General features: G+C 40.9%; 1 protein-coding gene across 2 annotated transcripts in view; it reads right to left on the bottom strand.

Annotated features, from left to right (window-relative positions):
* Window positions 1–24,329, bottom strand: part of xpo6 (exportin 6) — a 105,572-nt gene that overhangs the window by 46,198 nt on the left and 35,045 nt on the right. For both annotated transcript variants that reach the window (XM_048551934.2, XM_048551933.2), the window contains exons 6-10: window positions 23,576–23,653; window positions 21,103–21,556; window positions 15,155–15,281; window positions 8,077–8,186; window positions 423–531 (exon numbers count right to left, since the gene is read on the bottom strand). In XM_048551934.2, coding sequence (XP_048407891.2) covers window positions 423–531; window positions 8,077–8,186; window positions 15,155–15,281; window positions 21,103–21,556; window positions 23,576–23,653 — 878 coding nt within the window. The remainder of the gene's footprint in view (window positions 1–422; window positions 532–8,076; window positions 8,187–15,154; window positions 15,282–21,102; window positions 21,557–23,575; window positions 23,654–24,329) is intronic.

The following is a 24,329-nucleotide window of genomic DNA, read 5'->3' as shown; positions in this document are numbered from 1 at the left end:
GTTTCTGCAACTATAGGGCAATAGGAAGAATCCAATGAACCAAGCAGGAAAATCTTGACCAACAATTGCTCCTAAACAACTGAATTATCTTAGACTGGATATCAAGAAGAGCAGTTAATTCAAATTTGAAGATTGTTAACAAATAGGAAGTTTAGAGCAATTTTATCAATCATAATGATCATTACAATTTAAGAGGTAAAGTGACTAGACCCCCGCCTCTCCCAACTTATTCTGCAGAGATGAAAATATGTTTTGACATCAAATAATGTTTATCTGAATTGGAGACTTACTTGGTCAAGTTTTACTTCTTCCTAGGCTGCTCAACAATAGAATAGCTTGTCAAATATAGTATGTCGCAGACCCTTAGTAATTCGGGGGGCTAATCCTCACCAACATCCTAGCAACATCCCCAGCTCACTTACATCATCATCCAGTGTCTCATCATCAAGTTCTTCCAGCTGGGCCTGATTAAAACAGAACTGTATCCGACGTAAAACTTCAGTCAGCAGCAGAACTAGTGCACCCTTGTACCTGGGGAAAGCAAAGCAGTTGGGGCAACCTTAAGGCAATAAGTCTTAGTGCAAAACTATTTACAGCAGAAAAGCTAAAGTTTTCATTCAGTACAAAGTCAATCACTAATTCTGCCTCCTACTCCAGGAGCTATTCTAGGTATATAGAAGTATGGGAACAGTCTCACTTTAAAGAAAGCCTCTCAACAGAAGCTCTGAACCTCTTGTAGCTTTTTCTTGGACTTCAATCGTCCCTAAGAATCTTAGATTTGCCTAAAATGAGGACACCAGACAACAGTCATACAAAAGGACAGGAGAAAGTATCAAATCATAAGGTCAGAAGCGGAATTAGATCATTTATGACCCAAGTCATACAATAGTTTCTGGATGTTATGTTTTGGTTGCATCACATCAGCTTATAATACAATTATGTTTTAAGCATCTCAGTCTGGAAAGTAAGAGGGGAGGAAGAAATTCAGGTCCTAACCAGTGTTTTCAACTTAAGTGTGATTACAGATATACAGATACACAGTGTGGTCTAAAGCACAAGGACTGGGGAAAAAAAGAAAAAAATTAGTTGGAGAGTGTAGGCAGATATTTAAGCAGATATTTCATAAGACAACAAAAATTGTCAAAAATAAACTCCAAGAAGGATGAACTACTCAATTATCAGAGACAGTCAAGGGAAAGCATCCAATCAAAAGCAATGGTGCTCAAAGCAGTGACGAGCAGTAGGGCAGTTAAAACAATGACCAAAAAGCTAATAAGCCAGGGGAAAACTGCTCATGAATGTAAAGTGGCAAAAATATCAAAAAACAAGAGTTTGTACATGCATACAAAAAGAGCAGCTAAAGTGAGTTGGGAACTCCAGAAGGCTGAAACTGAGGAAATTTGTGAAGGGGAACAATGAAATGGCACAGAAATTTAAAACCAATATTTTGCATTGCTTTTCTAGGCAGAGGACACCACACACACCCAAGGTGCTAAAGGGATGAAAGGTTCCATAGCAATCTATCACAAGTGGCAAAGTTTGACAACTAAAAGTCAACAAGTTAGCAGGACCAATAGCTGCTATCCAGCAATGTTTAAAGAGGTGGGTGCAGAGACAGTGGAACCATTGGTCAAAACATTCCAGAATCCACTAAACGTTTTGCCCCACTTCAAGGGAGTGAGGCAGAAAGCAAGAAATTATAACTCCGTTAGCCTTTTACCTGTCATTGGGAAAATACTAGATTCCATTATTCAGGAAAAACTCACAGGGCTTTTAGAGTAAACTAATGCAATCAAACAGCCTCCAAAGTTTTGTAAAAGGGAAATCACATTCAGCAAGTTTACTGGAGTTCTGAGGATATAATGAACAGAGTTGATACTGGGAAAAACAGAAATAGTGTATTAGGATTTCTAGAACTCATTCAATAAAGATAGCACAGCTGGTTAGGAACTCATGGCACGGCAGTTAATGTTTTAACTAGTGTAATGCCACAAGACTTGGCCCTACACCACTACTGATCCATCTATATTAATGACTTGGAGTAGGGGGGGAGACAGCATTGTAAAAAAATCTTAAGGAAATAACTGGGAGGGAATATTGTGATGAGGACAAATCTGCAAGGGGATTTGGAAAGATTGAGAAATTGGCGGGGGGGGGGGGGGGGGGGGGGGGGGGGGGGGGAGAAAGAGAGAAGAACTTGACAAATGGACTTTAATGTCAGGAACCATAAGGTCTCACTTTATACAAAAGGTATACAATGATTCAAATAGAGGGAAAGTCCAAAAAGGATGCAGGACAGGGGTATGTGGGTGTTCTTGGCCACTGATAAAACAAAAAGTTAGCATACAGGTGCAGCCACTTAAGGCAGCAAATAGAATTCTGGCCTTGACTGCTAGGGGGTTACAGTTTAAAGAACAGTTAAGTCTTACCACAATTGTACAGAGTAATAGTAAGACTGAACCTGGAGTACTATATTAGAGTCTTGGTACCCCTATTTAAGGAAGGATTACTGGCATTGGAGGCAGTTAAAAATTCACCTGGCTGATTCCAAAAATGAAGAGATTAACTTATTCAGAACAACAACACAGATAAGGCCTTTATTCATTCGGAAGATTGAAGGGTGATCTTATTGAAAGAGACAAGATTCTGAGAGATGACAGGGTAGATATTGAAAACATGTCTCCATGATGGGGAAATCTGAAACTAAGGGGCACAGATGCATAATAAACAACAGGACAATTAAAATTTAGATGCAAATGAATTACACCAGAGGTTAGTGAATATCTGGAAGGATCTTCTCCAGATTCATTGAAAGTATAGAGAGGAATCAGAAAGAGTTTTGTATTATCAGGGAGTTAAGGGCTACGAGATGATCAGGAGTCAATGCCTGAGGCAAATCAGCTGTGACCTTCTTGATTAGTGGAGCAGGCTTGACAAATTCCAATAGCAACAGCCCCTTCAGCAATTTTCTCTCTCCTAAAGCATCAGTGACTAGACAGATTTTAAATAAACAAATGGCTCAGTACATTTGACAGTGTTTTAAGATTTCTGGGTTCAGCTATTTCATTCCCACCTGAAACTTATAGCACCTTGTTTTCACAAAAGGGAGATGTATGTCAGCGAAAAAAAAAGTGTCACTGAACCAAAACTGATATTTACCAATTATCTAGTTAAATCACAACAACGGAGGAGCCACTTGAATTGATGGCGCTCTGACTGCAAAGTGACCAAAATTGGAACTGAATGACATTTGAAGTGGTGAGGTGAAATGAAAAGCAGGTCAGTAGTGCTCGAAGTGAGTGACAGGAAGGATGGAGAGGAATTCCTAATTGGAAAAACATGTAAAATTTGAGCAAGTAAGGTTACAAAATAGTGAGGAGCAGCAAACATTCGCAAGTGTAATTTCATAGGTCAAACAGTAATGGCAATGTAGATTACAGTAAAAAGAGAGTCAGGAAAATCTGAGGTACGTTTAATAAAGGTAACGCAGTAATCATGGGTAACTTCAATGTAACTATAGGCTGGGAAATATCTAACAAGTACCAATGCTGCAAAGGAAGAATTCCTGGAATGTGTTCAGGTAGTTGTTGAGCAACACATTGAGAAATTAACTAGGGGAGGCTATTTTAGATTTTGCATAATGCAATGAGAGGGGCCTAATAAATAATTTTTCTGGTGAAGAATCTTTCAGGCATAAAGACCATAACATGATACAAAACATTTCATTAAATTTAAAGAAATGTTGTTCAATCCAAAACTAGGGTCCTAAAATCAAAATAAGGACAACTGTCAGGGTGTGATGGGTAAGTTAGCTGTGGTAGATTGTAAAAATACACAAAGTCTTGATAGTAGGTACAGAAATTGCTAGTATTTAAATAATTAATACTTGGTTAAAAATATACATTTTTTTAGGCAAAGATACCCAAGAGAATAAGAATGCCACAGCTAACAAAGGAAGTTAAAGATAGCACTGATCAAAGTCTTAGAGTTGCCAAAGGTACACCTGACTACTGATGTGATAATGAGAACTGCAGATGCTGGAGAATCCAAGATAATAAAACGTGAGGCTGGATGAACACAGCAGGCCCAGCAGCATCTCAGGAGCACCTGACTACTGAGATAGTTTTATAATGGGCAAAAGGGGACCAAGAAATTGATAAAAACAATAGAACAGGTATGTAAAATAAGGTAACAAAAACAGATCACAGAAGTTTCTATAGATGTCAAAGAAAAGGATGAAAGAAAATCTGAGTCTATTACAAGCAGAGACAGGATTACTTGCAGCAGGAAATTAATACAAATGTAACTCCACTGTTTAAGAAAGGCTCGAGCCAGAGTGAGGAACCAGGGAACCACACAAACCTGAACTTGACATTAGCAGGAAAAAATTCTAGAATCAATTATAAAGGATGCGATTACTAGATATTTAGAAAATAAGTTGCATGATTGGACAGAGTTGACATTTATAAAAGAGGGAAATCACACTCGCTAGCAGAACTGAAAAACGGACCCAGTGACATCATGTATTTGGATTTTCAGAAGACTTTTGATTAAGTCTCCCACAGCAAGTTAGTAGACAAATCTAATAAAGTTTTCCCTTCCTAAATACATATAGGAAGGGAAAAAAGTGAGCATTGTTCCTCTCGGGAGTTGGACTGGTGAATTAACAGATATTGAGGAAATAGCGAAATGATAGTCAATGATATTTTGCTTGTGTCTACTGTAGAAGATACAAAAACTTTTCAGAGAGAGCTTAAATCAGGTGGTGGAAGAGAGGAACTTGGTGAAATTATAATCATAAAGGGAAACAGTACTCAAATGACAAGTCTCCCAGTCTACATAGATTTCATCCTTTAGTCTCAAACAAGGTTGCTATACGAGACAGTAACATTGGAAAATAAGCACCAAAGGTCCCTCAATCCAAAGATTCCATCAGACTGGAATATGATCCCTTATGTGAGGAGGGGGAGTGGGGGAGAACAGGAAACTATAGTCAAGTTATCTTGACATCTGTTGTGGAGAATGTGTCAGAATTGTAGAGATAACTGGGTACCCAGAAAAACTGAAAGTAACTAGGTACAAAAAACAAAGTCAGTTTCCCTCTGGTGAAACCATGCTATGTTTGACTAATTTGTTAGAATTCTTCAAAGCAGTACATGCACTGTGAATAAGTGGACGTCTGTAGACTGGGTCTCTGTCTACTTTGCAATATGATTGATGGAATCCTGCAAGGGTCTGTGCCAGAGCCTCTGTTTTACAAGTTACAATGATTTGGATATCAGGAGCAAGAGTAATGGCAGCTAAATTTGCAGATAAAGTCAAGAGAGGAAAACATTAAGACAATGGAGATTGCAGGTAATAGGTTGAATGAATGGCAAAAATCTAGTAGGTGGAATACAAATGTAGGAATATACGAAGTTGTTCACTTGGAAAAATGAAAAAGCAAAGTATTATTTAAATGCAAAATTCCAAGAATTTAGGTGTTTTAACAAAACCTTACACATTTTCAGCACGTAATCAAGATAGCAAATGGAATGCTTTTTTCTAGCATGGGAAGAAATGAACATAAAGGATGTTATTTTCAGTTATACATAGCATTAAGGCCAAATATCAAAAACAATTTTGGTTTCCTTGTTTAAAAGGATGCACGTGTATTGAAGGCAGTTCAAAAGGTGGTTTGCTTAGTTGATAGCCTGAATAACTGGGTGGTCTTGAGGATAGATTGGACAGCCTGGCTTATTTTCATTAATTTGTAGGCACAAGGGTGGCTAGATTGAAGGTACAAGATTCTGAATGGTCTTGACAAGGTGGTTATGTAAAGAATGTTTCCTCTTGTAGGTTAATCCAGAACCAGCGGGCACTCTTAAAATTAGGGGTCTCCTTTTAGGTCAGATGAGGATTCCTTCCCAGCCCCAACCAAAAAGAGTCCCATTTGTAGGGTCTAGAATCAGGATACAGGATTTATTTTGGTTTGGTTTGCTTTTCATTCAGAGTCTGAAATAGGAAGAATGCCTTTACTGAGGCCTCTGAATCTCAAAATCTCAACCAGATGGGCAGTGGACCAAGCCATTAATACAATAGAGATTTTAGTTACAAGTGACATTCAGGCAATGGGAATCAAATCAAAATATAGCACTAAAAAGTAGCTGATCAGTCATGATCTCAAAAGATGGAGCAGACTCATAAGGCTTAATGATCTACTCTTGCTATGTTCAAATAAAGAAAATCAAACAGCACGCAGGTTAATACACTGTGCAGCTCTCTGCACATTTTCCATCATTGGTTCAACAAGCAAATGCAGCATTCTTACTAAAAGCAATGCACAAGATAATCTTCAGGCTATGAAACTCAGCTGCAAGAGAAAGTTGTGGCTGCTCAAATCATCCTATAGTCAAAAGATTCTGTGAACACAGAACAATTAAACTTGCTCACTACATTCACAAGGCACCATGTTCTACTCACACCGTGGGATTTACTTTTATGAGAAACTCAGACAGGCAACAATGCAAGTTTCAGTTTCAATGTGAAGTCAGAACAGTTCCCACTTCGCAGAGTCATGAAATAATCTTATACAGAAATCTACTTCCTGTTATGAAAAAGGCAGTAAACTATGTTTGAGTGATCTCTAAAATCATTACTTATACAAAGGAACAACATCATGTTGAAGTGGCACCACAACTGTCAGACAAATCTGGATAGTTTGGGCAACAAAAACTGCATATCTCCAAGGCTGACTGTGGATCAGATATTGTCAGACCATGCAGTATGTACTGTCTGGCCAGTTCAGTCCCCTAACAGAAAAGGTTGTATTGGTGAAATTCCTCGCAGGGTTTGCGCAGCTCAGATTGTGTATCTACCAAATTTTGTTATTTCAGCCTTCAAATCACTCAAGCTAGAATTGACTGGATAAATAATCGACTTCATCTACTACATCTTAGAAGTAAATTCTCTGGTGATGAGCAGTCTTTAATAGAAAAAAGGTAGAGTATTTCAATTTGTTATTATGTAAAATTTAACAACCTAAGTATCCCTTTCAGGTAATGATACATCCAAGAAAATAAAGCTGACATCTAACCAATTAGAAAAATTGGATTTCACAGACATGAATAATCTTGAATCTGTTAACTCATTAAATATAAGCTTCAGATTTTCAAAGTCACAGGCTTTAGTCAAATAACTGTCAACACCTGAAATAAATAAATTGGTAGAAAGAAAGCTGTTCATTGTATGATTTAAGAAAAACAAGGAAATTATAACTGTCATGATTTGATAGGCATGGCAGAGGCAATTGGAGTTCAAGACATCAGACTGAGATGAGGGGCTTTTAATTGGATGAGTGGGCTTTTCAATAATTTTATATTACAGTCTTAGGTTCGGGACAGTGCAAGTCACGATATCCCATCACTAATCTACGTGTATCACCACAGCAGTGGTTAAGAGGTCCACAGAAAGCAGAATACTCACTGAATATGAATGGAGGAAATTCTATATCATAGTTCTGCACAGAAATATAAAGTTACCAAAGTCTAAGATTTAGACATTTTTAAAATCAAATGTATCAAACAGATGTCATTTTGGACCATTTTCTAAATTATTTGGAAAATTAAAATAATTGATCAATTTATTGTCACTTCCCCTGACAATCAACAATCATTGCGGCAATAAAATTAGAGTGAGGTTGAGAAGTTCAGCTGGCTTTCGCTCATCTGATGTTTTGAGTTATTCAAATCAGCCGAACTATGTACAGACTCCAGTTTTAATATTAAAATCATTGGGTAGTTATTGAAAGCCCAATTCCTGCTAAAAGCACTTATGATCCAAGCAATGAGGAAATACTGCCCAGAAAGAAAGTTGACTTATGTCTTATACTCAACTAAGAAAACCAAAATAGTGTTCAAGGTCAAGAATTTATAAAAATGCCCAATGTGGAAATGAAGTAGAGACAAAAACAAAATGTAGCAATCTCCTCAAATTTTGACAATGCAGACTGTAAATCATTGTTTCAGAATATTATGAAGTGCCCTATGCTAAAACACACTCAGAAAACAAGACAAATACTAAGATATAGCAGCTGACCTGTTTAGTACCTCATCCCGGTCAGCCAGCCGACTCTTGATTTTACTTGTTAGGTAGTCCAGAAAAATTGTCCATATGTCAAGGCAGGAGAAATAACCCTCATGACTGGGCTGTAACAATAAAACACCAGAAATTACGTTTGCTGCTTTTACCAAATGGTTACATATATAGAATTACATGGACATTAGAGGTATATACATACAGACCATTTGGCTCCAACAGTCCCTTCAGGGTGCTAATGTGCCACTAAACCCATCATAACATTTCCTTCCCTTTACCTTCAAATATTTGTCTAGCTTCATTTAAATTTAGCTCTACGATTTGACCACTGTGGTAACAGTTTCCATATTCTCAATCTTGACTGTCAGATCCAGAATGGTGATCCGTTAGCTTAGTGAGGTGTAGTGACTTTCATGTTAAACCACCAGTCATCTCTCTCTAATGAGAGGCACAGCCCTATGTCTTGTAAGGCTACGGAAAAACTTACCGTATCTGTGGAGGTGAGGGGAGAGTTCAAGGAGGACAGCCCTCATGGTAACCTCAGCCAGTGCTGGAACTGAAACTCTTGGCATCACTTCACGTTGCAAACCAACCACTGAGCGACCCTCAAAAAAGATTTTTCTGAATCCCTTGCACGGCATCTTAGTGAGTTTTACATTGATGAAATATAGCCTTGTTTTTCCAGAGAAAACTATTCTCTTTATCCACTATCAAAAGTTTTCATACTTGTAAATATCTCCATTAGTCACTGGACTTTTTAACCCAACAGAAAAAACCCGATGCAGCCACAAATCCTTTTGCGATTTGCAAATCCACACATTTCTGATGTCACCTCTGTACATTTTCTTGGAATCTTCTTCAATATCTTGATTTTATGATATGGCAATTAGAGTTGCACAGTAATTGAAACCTGTACTAAGCAAAGTGAATATGTTAGCACAATCTTCCTGATTTTCAACTCAGTCCCCACAGAAACAAAGCTTTACAGCCTTACTAACCTGTGGCAAAATTTATGATTTGTATCTTCATAGTAATACATGCCACCAAGTAGTAATAAGTGATGCCAAGAGAAAATACCCTATTCTCGCTATCAAAATACACATGTTCATTTATCTGCCATAATTCTGAATTTTCCAGTCATTTGAACATGTTCCTCCTGTAAATGTATTAATCCACTGTATATTGAGAAATCGTGCTTGATTTCAAAGGTCTCATCTTTAAAATTGTAAGCTGTAGTCCCAAAATAACTCTTAGTGGAACACTTCTGTCACTCTAAATAACCATCCTTACTTCTACCGCGCACCCCCACCCCCAGCTTTGTCTTCAAGCCACCAGCTAATTTCATCACTTATCCCCTGATCTAATCTACAATGGGGCATCTTATTTGAAGGCCCTTTAAAAATCCAGTTACATAACATTCATTATGTCAATATATTAAATGATTTGTTAGCTTTTCTTGTTGCCCCCACCCCCACTTCTGAAACTTGCTAACTATCCAGATGTTGTTCTACTTAGTAGAACTTATGATTTTTCCTTTCAATATTAATCTGATTGTTATCCCTTCATGAATAAAGGAGTTGCTATTTGCCAATCCTGACATTTGTTAGTAAAGTTCTAAAAAGTATCACACTTGCCTAAAAAGGTCTTAAAAAACAAAGATGTAATCCTTCCAAGCCAGAATTCTTCAGCCCATCCCCATTAGATTATTCCAAACCATTTCTGATTTAAACACATTTCATTACTGTTACCTTTAGCTTGCCTCTTAATGGATCCATTCTCAACCTCTCAATTGTCTGTAAAGTACTTATTTTGCTTTATGTTATTTAATTTGCTAGTTCCTCTTTGCCCAAATTGTTGTGACTTCTCTCAATCTCTTTCTACAGACTACACACTCCTCTGCTATCAATATATTTTTTCCAATTTTGTCTGTTTATAACCTGAGTTTTCCCTTTTGGCTTTATTCATTTCTGAAGTTCCATGAGTAAACTAAAGTTTTTCTTTTAATATTTGAATAGTTTCTCAGTATCCTTCTGGACATCACAATATTACCCATTTTGATCTACATTGAGAAATGACAATTTGTTGCACATTTCATTTCTCCTTTCTCTCTCCCCCCCCTCCCCCCCCCCCACCCATTCAATGTAACAACGTTTTTACAACACAAGCTGTACTCCTTAAAAGCATAGTCAGCAACACAATCTGGCATTAAACTAGCCCCATCACTGACAGATGTTATCAAACACTTTAAAAGAATGAATAATGAAATGCAATACCACCACAATCATACACATTATGAAGAGCTATTTGGCTTAGTTTCTCTGAGATATCTACATATGTGTTTTAAAATACTGGAAAAAATTGCAAGATAGATTTTTCAGGGGTATTTCAGGAGTTAGGACAACCATTTGACTAGCTGTAAACCAGTTATCATTTACAGAAAAGTAAAATGATTTGAGAAAACAGGCAAGTAAAGCGTTCAAGGAAACAAAAATACTACTTTAATCAAATGGTAAACCTGGCTTTGAAAGGATTAGAGGGCCTCGCACTATGGTTGCTTAGTAACTACTTCCAGACTTCAAATTCTGTTTACCAACCCAGGAATCAGTAAGAAAGACAGCCAAAGCTGCAAGCCTCTTCCTTGAAACTCTTCTCAGGAGTGCCCGAGAATCTCCTGGGAATCCAAAGTTTCAGAACATCAGTATTTATGACTTTCATAAAATCTGAAAAGCAGAATTGTATTTATTTTCTAAAAAGGATAAAATCTTGGTTAAACGCCAATCAGAACTGATGTTTACTAACAGCTACAGTTATTCATAATTTAAACTTTGTGTCTACTGAATTTCCTGTCCCTTCAGTTATGAGTCAAGGATTAGTTTGAATACGTGAAAAGAAACCTGGTGAATGTTTTGTTCTGGACTGTAGTGCAGAAGTGAAGCATATGATCATTTTGGTAAGTTAATCAACATATTTACACTAACTATGCAAGTGGCAAAGTAATGGGGTTGAATTACAAGAGAACAAAGAAAATTACAGTACAGGAACTGGCCCTGTGGCCTTCCAAGCCTACACCAACATGTTGCCCGTCACAACTAAAACCCCCTACCCTTCAGTGGACAGTATCCCTCTATTCCCATCCTATTCATATTTGTCAAGATGCCCTTTAAGAGTCACCACAGTATCTGCTTCCACTACCTCCCCTGGCACCAAGTTCCAGGTACCCACCACCCTCTGAAAACTTGCCTCCTACACCACCTTTAAACCTTGCCCCTCAGTAACTGACTCTTCCACCCTGGGAAAAAACTTGACTGTCCAGTACGTCCATATCCTTCATAAACTTTTAGGCACCTATCAGGAACCCACTCAACCTCCGTCATTCAAGTGAGAACAACAAGTTTCTCCAACCTCTCCTCATAGCTAATGCCCTCCATACCAGGCAACATCCTAGTAAATATTTTCTGCACCCTCTGCAAAGCCAGCACATCCTTCTGGTAGTGCACTGACCAGGTCTGAATAAAATATTCCAAATGCAACCCAAGGTTCTATACAGCTGCAACATTACCTACCAACTTTTAAACTCAATGCCCTGGCTGATGAAGGCAAGCATGCCACATACCTTATTGACTATCTTTTTCAATTTGTGAAATGTGTACCCGTACACCCAGGGCCCTTGGCCTATCAGTACTCTTAAGGTTCTGCCATTTACTGTATAGTTTTCATCTGGGTTAGACCTTGCAGAATGCATTACCTCACATTTTTCCAGATTAAACTCCATCTGCCATCTCTCTGCCCAAGTCACCGATTGATCTATAGCCTGTTGTATCCTTTGACAGCCCTCATCACTATCCGCAATCCCACCAACCTGTGTATCAAACTTACCAATCAGGCCAGGTACATTCTCCAAATTATTTAAATATATTGCAGACAGCAATGGTTCCAACACTGACCCCCGAGGAACATCACTGGTCATAGCTCTCCATTCAGAAACACTCTTCCACTGCTACTCTCTGTCTATGACAAGCCAGTCTATTATCCATCTTGTAAGCTCATCTGACATTGTATCAGCCTGCCATTAGGGACCTTGTCAAAGGCCTTACTGAAGTCCACATAGACAACATCCATTGCCCTATCCTGGATCATCTTCATCACTTCCTCAAAAAAAAACAAACACTCAACCAAGTTAGTGAGGCACTACCGCCCCTTCACAAAACCATGTGGCCTCTTGCTAATACACCCATTGATTTCCAGGCAGAAGTAAATCCTGTCTTGAAGAATCTTCGCCAATAATTTCCCTACTACTGACATTAGGCTCACCAGCCTGTAATTAGCTGGATTATCCTTGCCACCTTAAGCAAAGGAACACTGGCTATTAGCCAATCCTCTGAAAGCTCCCCTGTAGCCAGTGAGGCCACAAAGGTCTCAGCAATTTCATCCCTTACCTCAAAGTATCCTGGGGCATATCCCATCAGGCCCCGAGGATATCTCAAACGCAAGTGCTTTCAAGACCCCAAATACCTCCTACCTTTTGATCTCAACATGACCCAAACTATCTACAGACCCTTCCCCAGACTCATCATCCAAGTCCTTCTTCATGGTGAATACTGATACTAACTACCTCACCTTATTTAATACCTCACCCACTTCCTCTGGCTCCACACAAATTCCCTTCCCAGTCCTTGAGTGGGCTCACCCTCTGCCTGACTACCCTCTTACTCTAAATATGTATTAGAAGTCTTGGGATTTTCCTTAAATCCCTTTGGCCAATGACTTTTCATAGCTCCTTTTAGACCTGACTCCCTTAAGTTTCTTTCGGTTTTCCTTGTATTCCACACTTGCTTCGTGAGTTCCCAGCCTCCCATCCTTGACAAATATTTCCTTTTTCTTTTTGATTAGGCTCACAATATCACTCATTATCCAAGGTTCCCTAAACTTGCCATACTTATCCTTCATCCTTAAAAAGGAATGTGTCGGTCCTGAGTTCCAAGCAACTTACACTTGAAAGCTCGTACCTACCATATGTTGATTTGCCTTCAAACATCTGCCTCCAATCTATATTCTTCAGTTCCTGCCTAAGGTTATTAGCCTTCCCGGAATTTGGCACCTTCACCTGACGACTACACCCATCTTTATCAATCAGTACCTTAAAGCTTACTGAATTTTGATCACTGCTCCTGAGCTGCTCCCATACTGAGGCAACCACCCAGCCAGGCTCATTTCCCAATACTAGGTCCAGTACAGCCCCTTTCCGAACTGGGCCATCTACGTACTGTTTCAAGCCACCCTCTTGGGAGCTCATCACAAACTCTACCCTTTCTGAGCCACAAGTACTAAGTGAATCCCAGTTAATATATAGGAAGTTAAAATCACCCACAACGACAACCGTGTTACCTTTTACATCTTGCCAAAATCTGCCTACATATCTGTTCTTCTCTCCCCCGCTGGCTGCTGGGAGGCCTCTAGTAAACCCCAAACATCGCAACTGCACCATTCCTGTTCCTCAGCTCTACTCATATTTCCTCGGTATATAAACCATCCAAGGTGTCCTCCTGCAGTACAGCTGTGATATGCTCAAGTACTGTAACCACCCCCACCTCATTCCCACCTGAAACATCAAGCTGCCAATACTGTACCTCCCTTAACCAAGTCTCTGTAATAGCAACATCATAGCTTCAAGTACTAATCCAAGCTCTAAATTCATCTGCCTCACCCATACACTTCTTGCATTGAAAAAAATGCACTTCAGTCCACCAGATTTACTGATCAGCAACCACACCCTGCCTGCTCAGAGTCTTACCAGCTCTACTCTCTAGTGCCCTTTCAGTGCATTCACCTTAGCATTGGTTCCCACTCCACTGCCTAGCTAGTTTAAATCTTCCCAAGTGACACAAGTAAGCCTCCCAGCCAGAACATTTGCGCCCTTCCAGTTTAGATGCAACCCGTCCTTCTCGTACAGGTCCCAACTGCCCTAGAAAAAACCCAAATGCGCAGATATCTGAAACCCTCCCTCCTATACCACCTGCTTAGACACACATGTTGAGCTCTACTATCCTCCAGTTTCTGGCATGTGGCACAGGGAGTAATCCTGAAATTATAACCTTAGAGATCTTGCTTTTTAAAACTTTCTACTAACTGACTGAACTGCTGCTGCAGGTCCTCGTCACTCATCCTACCTATGTCATTAGCACCAATATGCTCCACTGCCTCTAGCTGTTCACCCTCTCCCTTCAGAATGCTTTCTGCCTGTTCAAGAGACATCCTGGAGGCCAGCACCAGGAAGGTAACACACCATCTAAGTCTCTCATGTCCACAGAAGTGCCAAACTATTGAGTCCCCTATAACTATTGCTCTAGTGCTCTTTTGCTTCCCTCAAGGGTGCCAGCCGTGGTGCCACCAGTCTGGCTGCTGCTGCTGTTACACTCACACACCAACACCACAACCCCCCCAAAGTCCTGCCCCCTCAACAGTATCCAAAAGTGGTATACTTGTTAGAGAGGGGGGCAACCACAGGGGATTCTTGCACAGGTTGCCTGCCCCTTCTAGCTGTCACCCATCTATCTGCCTGCACCTTGGAGGTGTCACCACATCTTTAAAATTATTGGCTATGACACTTTCCACCAAACTCATGCTGCTCAGTGCATCCAGCTGCCAGTCTAACCTGTCCATGCAGGACTGCAATTGGTTGCACTTCCTGCAGATGTAGTCATCCAAGACACTGGAAGCATCATGGATCTCCCACATCTCACAAGTGAAGCATTTAACCCCACTGACTGACATTTCTATCCCCAATCATGGTGTTTAGGAAAATTTATTAAACTCTTACCCTTCACTGCAAAAACTCTCACTTAGCTTCCCAGGGTGCTCACTGGATACCTCCCTTTCCTTTTGTTTCTTGTCCTCACAGCAGCATCTGCATGTTTTTTTGGTTAGAGGAAGGTTGGGGGGGGGGGGGGGGGGGGGGGGGGCGGCGGGCGCAAGACTGAGGTGGCATCAGAACATTCTTGTTGACACAATCATTACATTCTGCACCGGAAATTGTGGGTTGTATACACACAAAGTTAGGTTCCTACAAAGTCAATCTCACCTGATGAAATGTATATTTGAATAGAAGAGCCAGAAACTCCACCACCGGAAACTGGGAGTTGGACTCAATTCGACGCAGGTGAACACTCACAAACAGTCGCAGGAAGTCAGTAAACTTTTCCACGTAGCTAGAAAGTGAACATCAGGAATAGAGATACTCAACAAGAAAGTGGCTACAGACCAAAACTCAAATTTTTAAAAATATATGTGCAAAGGGAGGAGCTATCAAATATGTTAGTACAAGAAATGTAGATGATATCAAATAAAGTGCTACAACCATTACCAACAGGGTAAAAAGTTATTCACTAATACCTGAATCAATCATGGCAAGGAAAAAAAATCCAGACAAGGGGATGTTTACACAAAAAGCTATACAAGGATTCAACCCAGTTCACATTCACCTTGTCCCCATGATTCCTACAGTGCTCTCAAGAAGGTGGTGACCTATGCCACAGCAGTATACACAAGTGCCGTCAGAGACCTCATCAATAGCAATCATTCATTCATTCAGCCACTCTTGCGAAACTAGTTGCTCTTAAACTGGGGTCCTGGGATGTTTATTGAACAGAGCAGATTTATTGCAGGCAATGGTGTAGTGGTATTGTCACTACTGTATTAATGCAAAAATTCAGCTAGTGTTCTGGGGACCCAGGTAAAATTCCCACCGGGCCAACAGTAGAACTTAAATTCAAACTTTAAAATCTAGAGTTCAGAATTTCCCAGATGCCCACTAAATACTGTTGATTGTCAGAAAGACCAATCTGGCTCACTAAACATCCATCCTTCAGGGTAGAAATTCTGCCATCCTCACCTAGTTAAGCCTAAACATAACTTCAGGAAAAACTGCAATATGGTTGATTTTCAAAGGGCCCTCTGAAAAGGCCGAGCAAGTCACTCAGTTGTATTATTTGCTACTAAGTCTCAACAATGAAAAAAACCAGTTTGATAGAGACCTGCTGCATCAATGTATGCACCAGAAACAGCCCTGTTAACACTGCAAAGTCCCTACTGATTACTGCAGGCTCATGACAAAATTGAAACGGCCATCAAGATTGGTCAAGTGACAGCCTGGAAGAGTCATTCATGGAATTAATGAATAATAAATATGTCTTACAGACAATGTCACAGACACCAACATCCCTGGATATGTACCAGGACAGACACAAAAAGTGGTGGCTGCAAGTGGCGCACAGTCAAGAGGAAGGCACCCTAGGAATCCTCAACTTTAACTCCAGATTCCCGGAACTCATGGTTTCAAGTTAAACATGCGCAAGGAAACTTTTTATGCTGGTTACCACATACCATCCTCCCTCGGCTGACAAGTCAGTATGCCATGCTGAACAACACTTGGAGAAAGCATTGATGGTGGCACGGATGCAAAATGTACTCTGGATGGGGGATTTCGATGTCCACCACTGATCAAGCTGGTCAGGTCCTAAAGGATATAGCTACTAGACTGGATCTGTGGTAGGTGGTGAAGGAACCAAGAGGGAAAACATATTGACCTCAGCCTTACCAATCTGCCACCTGCATAAGCATGTCCATGACATTTAAGAGTGACCATTGCACGGGCCTTGGAGATGAGGTCCCACCTTCACATTAAGAATACACTCCAGTGGTGCTGTGTGGCACTATCACCTTGCTAAATGGGACAGACTTCAAACAGATCTAAGAACATCAGACTGGCCTATGAGATGCTGTGGGCCATAAACCACAGAATTGTATTCCAGCACAATCTATAACCTCACAGCCTGTCATATTCCCCATTTAACCATTGCTATCAAGCCAGGGGATCAACCCTGGCTTAACGGGCCAGCAAGAGGGCATGCCAGGAACAGCACCAGCATCTATAAAAGGTGTTAACTTGATGAAGCTACTAACAGCACTGTGCATGCCAAACAGCATAAGCAAGTGTCAGAGCTAAGTGATCCCACAACCACAGACCTAGTCTCTGCAATCCTGCCACATTCAGTTGAGAGTAGCGGATAATTAAACCAACTTTATGGAGGACAGGGCTCCACAAATATTCCCATCGTTGACATGGGAAAGCCCAACACAATGCATTCACGGCAATCTTCAGCCAAAGTGCCAAGCAGATGATCCCATCTCATTCTTCTCCAGTGGTCCCAGCGTCACAGGTACCAGTCTTCATCCAATTTGATTCACTCAACATGATATCAATAAGCGGTTAGAGGCACTGGATACTGCAAAGACTATCAGCCCTGGCAATATTCCAGCAATAGTACTAAAGACTTGTGCTCCAGAACTTGTCACTCCCCTGTCCAAGTTCTTCCAGCTGACTTAAAAATTGACTAGCTATGCCTATACACAAAAAAACAAACCCAATCACGCCAATTACCACCCTCACACTGCTCTCCATCAGTCAATACAGGTATCATTAGTACTAACAAGCAGCACCTGCTTAGGAATAACATGCTCAGTGATGCCCTGTTTTTGAGATTCACTAGGGCCACTCAGCTCCTGACCTTGTTACAGCCTTGGTTCAAACATGGAGAGTTGAATTCCAGAGGCAAGGAGAGGAGGCTGAATTTGACAGTGTGGCATTTAGGAGCCCTAGCAAAACCGAAAATCAATGGGAATCAGAGGGCAAACTTTCCACTGTTTGCATTGATACCTGATATGCAAACGACTGAACAAAACCACCTGCAAGTTCTCCAACAAGCCACTCAATTTCCTGGCTTTCAAATACATTGATGCTTCAATACTGAAGGCATGCCAAAATCCTGGAATTCCCTCCCTAATGAGATTGTGGGTCAACCCACAGCAGGTGGTTCAGGGCAGCAGCTTACCACTGCCTTTCCAAGAACAAACAGACAGGCAATGAGTGCTGGCCGGCCACAAATGCCCACGTTGCATGAACGAACAGAAGGGCTTGGCCTTATCAAAAAAGGAAAAATATACTGGCATTTGAGACAGTCCAGAAGAGAATCACTAGGTTGATCCTACAGGGGGCGGGGGGTGGTGGTCCTCAGAAGAGGTGGATTATTTCAGCCTTTATTCGTTTCTTTCAGAGGTACAACAGGCAGTCTTGAAACATACAAGATTCATGGGGAAACTGACAGGATAAACGTGGAAAGTTTGTTCTCTCTTGTGGTAGAATTTAGGACCAGGGGGCATCATCTCAGAATTTAAAAAAGGCTCACTTAAGTTAGGAGATAAAAGGGAGTTTCTTAGGGGGCAGTTAATCTGTGGGATGCTTTACAGCAGAGGACTGTCAAAGCTGGATCATTAAGTATATTCAAATCTAAGCAAGAGAGATTTTCAATTTGTAAAAAGGGAATCAAAGGTTGTGGGGAAAATACAAGGAAGCGGAGTGAGAATTATCGAATCAGCCATGATGTCATTGAATGGGTGATGTGACTTGATGAGCTTATTTGCCGACTTAGCTTCTACATTATATTGGCTTTTAGAACACAGTGGAAAGCATCAAATCGACTGTGGTCACCATGCGTGCAGCACAGTCACCTGGATGTCTCACTTGGCTGGGGGTGAAATTGGAGACTGCTTAGTGATTTTTATGCAGTTCTATCTTCAAATAATTCGCAACCGAATGTACAAAAGCAACAGTATTTTCTTCGAAGTGTTTTTAAAAACACTTTACATGCATTTTGGGGAGCAGGGTGTGTGGGGAGGAGAGTGCTGTCAGTTGGTCGGACTGCTGGTTTACAATCCTATCGGCGTGGGTTCAATTTCTGATGCTAACAGTGAGAGATCAATTTCCTTATCCACTGAGGTTATTATAAAAGGACTCTTCCTCAAACTCCAGTCATCTAACCTGAGTGTCACCCCACATTAAACTGAAGACAAAGGAAAGCCTTTCAATCAAAAAAGTTTGATATCACTATTCTGGACAATCATACCAGTGAACACAAACATTCAATTAGATTTCTTCACAGTAACTCTCAACATTTAGTCACTCCTACCTGAATTAGCCAAAATTCTGCTTCCAATCTGCAATCAGGCATCATATCCATTGTGTAAATTGTGTCAGGGTAACAAGGTGTGAAGCTGGATGAACACAGCAGGCCAAGCAGCATCTCAGGAGCACAAAAGCTGACGTTTTGGGCCTAGACCCATCAGAGAGGGGGATGGGGAGAGGGTACTGGAATAAATAGGGAGAGAGGGGGAGGCAGACCTAAAGTGGAGAGAAAAGAAGATAGGTGGAGAGGAGAGTATAGGTGGGGAGGTAGGGAGGGGATAGGTCAGTCCAGGGAAGACGGACAGGTCAAGGAGGCGGGATGAGGTTAGTAGGTAGGAAATGTAGGTGCGGCTTGGGGTGGGAGGAAGGGATGGGTGAGAGGAAGAACAGATTAGGGAAGCAGGGACAGGCTGAGCTGGTTTTGGGATACAGTGGGAGGGAGGGGACGAACTGGGCTGGTTTTGGGATGCAGTGGGGGAAGGGGAGATTTTGAAGCTTGCAAAGTCCACATTGATACCATTGGGCTGCAGGGTTCCCAAGCGGAATACGAGTTGCTATTCCTGCAACCTTCGGGTGGCATCATTGTGGCACTGCAGGAGGCCCATGATGGACATGTCGTCTGAGGAATTTGGGGGGGGGGGGGGGGGGTTAAATGGTTCGCTACTGGGAGGTGCAGTTGTTTATTGCGAACTGAGCATAGATGTTCTGCGAAGTGGTCCCCAAGCCTCCGCTTGGTTTCCCCAACGTAGAGGTAGCCACAACGGGTACAATGGATACAGTATACCACATTGGCAGATATGCAGGTGAACATCTGCTTCATATGGAAAGTCATCTTGGGGCCTGGGATGGGGTGAGGGAGGTGGTGTGGGGGCAAGTGTAGCACTTCCTGTGGTTGCAGGGAAAAGGAGCCGGGTGTGGTGGGGTTGGAGGGGAGTGTGGAGCGGACAAAGGAGTCACGGAGAAAGTGGTCTCTCTGGAAGGCAGAGAAGGGTGGGGATGGAAAAATGGATTGGGTGGTGGGGTCAGATTGTAGATGGCAGAAGTGCCGGGAGGATGATGTGTTGTATCCGGAGGTTGGTGGGGCGGTTGTGCTTTGCATAGCCTTGTATTACTCACTAAATCACAGCATATGGTACTTCTGCACCAAGCCATCAAGATTTCATTCTTATTTGACAAAAGGTAGGGATTCTTGTGGAGTACAACACTACACACCAGTTCCTTTACCTATAACTTCCATACTAATTTTAGTCTTGCAGGATCCAAATTGTATAGCTGCTGGACAGTATTCTGGATACAGTTTGGACATGTATTTCTTACTTGTGGTTGGATGTTTGAGAACTGCTAGTAGTGATAAACCTTAAAATCAGGCCATCAAGGAAACTGTGATAACAAGGTGTAGAGCTGAATGAACACAGCAGGCCAAGCAGCATCATAGGAGCAGGAAAGCTTGACGTTTCAGGCCTAGACCCTTCTTCAGAAATGGCCATTTCTGAAGAAGGGGCTACAACCCAAAATGTCAGGCTTCCCTGCTCTCTATGATGCTGCTTGGCCTGCTGTGTTCATTCAGCTCTACACCTTATCAGATTCTCCAGCATCTGCAGTTCCTACTATCAAGGAAACCATGATAAGTTTGAGACAATTATCTGCACTATAAATCACACTTTGTCAGGCCAGCAGGCTTTACAGAAGTGAAAATACATTACTAAAAATGTTAACTTGACAATTTTTTTTCCTCCACCAACAAAACCTGAATCAAGATGGGATTCCTTTTTAGAACATTTCATGAAATAGAGACTTTTGAGTGTTACAATGAACAAACTGAATATCTGTATTAAGACAGACAAAAATTAAAATGCATTGATGTCTCCTTGTAATTTCACTTTGGGTTATCTGCTATTCGTGCAGAACACGAACAAGTCAGACTTGTCCCTACTTTAAACCTGTTTCCAAACAGTGTACCAAGTAATAGCAGAACATATTCTCTGTGCTACAGTATCTACAATGCTTACCTTTCTTCTAGCTCTTCAAGACGGCTTTTTATGGAGTGCGCGTTGTTATCTTTGGTGATTTTCTGTAGTAAGTAAAATGTCTGCTGAAACATGCGTAGTAGGTACTCCTCAAACTCCATAGGGACACAGTTCTTAGACATGAGTTCATTAATGCAAGACATGGCAAACACACCCAGTTTACCTCGCTCCTGGATGATATTATTATTGTGGCCATTTCCATTCACAGCAACTAGCTTCTTGGCACGGGTATCACAGCCAAAACGAGCAAAGTGGAAGATGGTAGTCAGGAGAGCAGGGGTGATGCTGGCAGACAGTGGGATCCAGCTGAAAAGATGAGTCAGACAGTCCAAAGCCAGAAAACAAACTTGCTCACTTTCTGGATCTAAAATTGGGATTGGCTGATTTAATAATTTGGCAGCTTGGGGAGTCTGCAGTAGGCTACTAAGCAAATCACCTAACAAGGAAAGAAAATTATGAGTCTTATGTAGTTATTAGCACTCTCAAATACAGAAAACAGAACAAAAATGTACTAGCCACTACTGCAAAATGAAGATTTCATTATTTCATAAAACTGTTTGATAACACCTCAACAGATATTCTAACTATTAGGTTTTACCTTAGGCATTTCAGGCTTCCATTGCCAAATTCTACAGACAATACTAGCCCAGGCTTGAGAGATTCATCTGAAGAGGCTCAAAAGCGTAGGGGATATTATTCTAAAGGTGCAGTAATCCATCAGGGGACAATTCCAATCCCCTCATTGCTATTTTGCTTGTCCTTTCCCAATTTTGTTACGCAAATTTCAGCAGTATTTTACCCTGTACAAAGAAGTCTGAGCTTGATAGCTGTGGGTTATGCAAACTGACACAGGACAAGCAGCAGCCAATTAACTGCGCTACATTTAGGATAAATGCACTACACTACTTACATGAGAAAACTATGCTTGAGGGAAGGGAACAGGAAAGGAAAATAAAAGTAAACAAAGACATCTCTTGGTACACGTAGATTCAATTTTCCCCAAAACTAGATTTTCCAATAAAATAAGTTTGTTCCTGGAACTTGGTCTCAACAACTTAAAATGTTAAGCATTCAACAGGAAGGCTACACAGTACCAGTTCAAAACAAGCTTACTCCTTTTAAAGGCCAGAAGGGTCATCTGTTACATGCCATCGGCACTGCAGGAACTTTAACAGGGATGGGGTAGGCTTTTCATAGAATGCACCAATCTTGGATGACTGCATGCTGAGTGATAATGGGAACTGCAGACGCTGTAGAATCCCAGATAACAAAGTGTGGAGCCAAATGAACACAGCAGGCCAAGCAGCATCTCAGGAGCACAAAAGATGACGTTTCGGGCCTAGACCCTTCATCAGAGAGGGGGTCTGAAGAAGAGGAGTCTAGGCCCGAAACATCAGCTTGTGCGATCCTGAGATGCTGCTTGGCCTGCTGTGTTCATCCAGCTCCTTGACTGTATGCTGAGCAGAGTCTGAAATTTCAGTTTATACAAGAGAATCTCTTTTGCAGGGCTGTCCTCATCCTCCAATTTGAAATGATGAAGCCAGTTTACTCTGAAACAGCTTGTTGAGAAGTGAACCTACAGCGGCTACAAAAAAAAACTTTACAAGTGTAGTCTTTTCATAAATCAAGGAACAAGGAAAGCTAAAATTCAGATAGCTATTTTCATGCAAAGTAAAATCTTTGGTTTGAATTCTTATTCTGAGCTTTAGGCTCCAGAAAAGACCAGGAGACCAGAGGGTTAAAAGGAGTTTAACATCAAGGTGCTCACCACACAGGAAAGATCAGAGAGCTGTTTGTATGCCCAAAATGGCTGATGACATCATTGTCACATGATGAGACAAAAGGTGACAGCCCACCATACTTGTACAGATACACAACACCAAGGAGTCCTTTCAATCTTCTGCAAAGCATGTAAGGGCTTATAATATTTTGTAAAAAGGGACAGTGTTCATATCTTACTGTTTAACTACATAATTAAACAGCACACTGACCATCACTGACAATTCAAAAAACAAGGAAATCAAAGTCAAATGAAACTAAGACAAATGCCAAACACTGAATGGCGCAGTTACAAAGTTATGCAAGGTTGTTGTCAACATAAGCTGATGAAGTGTATAGAGATTCAGACAGAAAACTGTGCACTAGATCTTACTTGATTGTTTGAGAACACCAACCTTAAACAGATGTGTTCAATTCCACAACAGCATCAACTCTCTCATACGAGGAAAGTAACAAGGGAGTCAAAAGTAGGTGAATGTGGAGTTGAAACCATAATCAGATCAGCTGTGAGCTTTAGAGGGGCAGAACAGATGGGAGGGGGTGGTCTGAATTACTTACTCCTAATTTGTATTGTCATACGCATAGAATAAATACCTTTCAAAGCAAAATTGACACATTTAATTAGAATCCACAATGATGATAGTCAAATCAAGACTTTTAAAACAGGAGAACCTACCACTATCTCCAGAAGTTGGAGAGGGAGGTGGAGTAGCAGCAGTAACACTGTTTTTATCCCAAATGGTCTCTAAAATACCTGCAAAAGAAAAAAAAATCAAAATCCAAACCTTAGATGTAGTACTTAAGATTATTAACCAGTTCCACAAATTCTCACTGCTGGATTTTGATCACATGCTGCACTTGGAAGCAAACTTTGAACAGGAATAGAATGTGAAACCTTAACACTTTAGGGGCTTAACTTGCTTTTAAATTCTCCGAACTAACAGGGAAATGCAGTATTTTGTTTCTGGAGGGCTCCATAATAGAATCTCAGATCTCCAGAGGAAATGATTTCCTATTTGTGCACCAATCTCTTGTAAAGTTCTCTTCAGTGTCCAATAAATGTTATTTACCAAAATAAAACAGCTGGTACATAAGAAATAAGTTATTGATTGCAAGCTGCCCAGGAAAGATAGGAATGGGAGAAAATGGAGAGGGGGTTGCAATAGTGATTAAGGAAAGCAATGCAGTGCTGGAGAAAGAAGATAGCCCAGAGGTTGAGGACAGAATTTCAGGCCAGAGCTAAAGGAATTTTCAACAATGCAGTTTGTTATCTATCCCTGACGTACTTGTGGGAAGGATACAGGGGGACAAACTTGCAAGGAAGTGCAAAAATTGTAATGTAGTTAAGGGAAAACTAAGTTCCTAGATACAGATTGATTATAGTAAAAAAAAAACATATTGAAGAGTTAGAGGGATCGAGTTCCAGAACC

Source organism: Stegostoma tigrinum, chromosome 23 (assembly GCF_030684315.1).
Source record: "Stegostoma tigrinum isolate sSteTig4 chromosome 23, sSteTig4.hap1, whole genome shotgun sequence".
Taxonomy (NCBI): Eukaryota; Metazoa; Chordata; class Chondrichthyes; order Orectolobiformes; family Stegostomatidae; genus Stegostoma; species Stegostoma tigrinum.
This window is presented reverse-complemented; position numbering and strand designations above follow the sequence as displayed.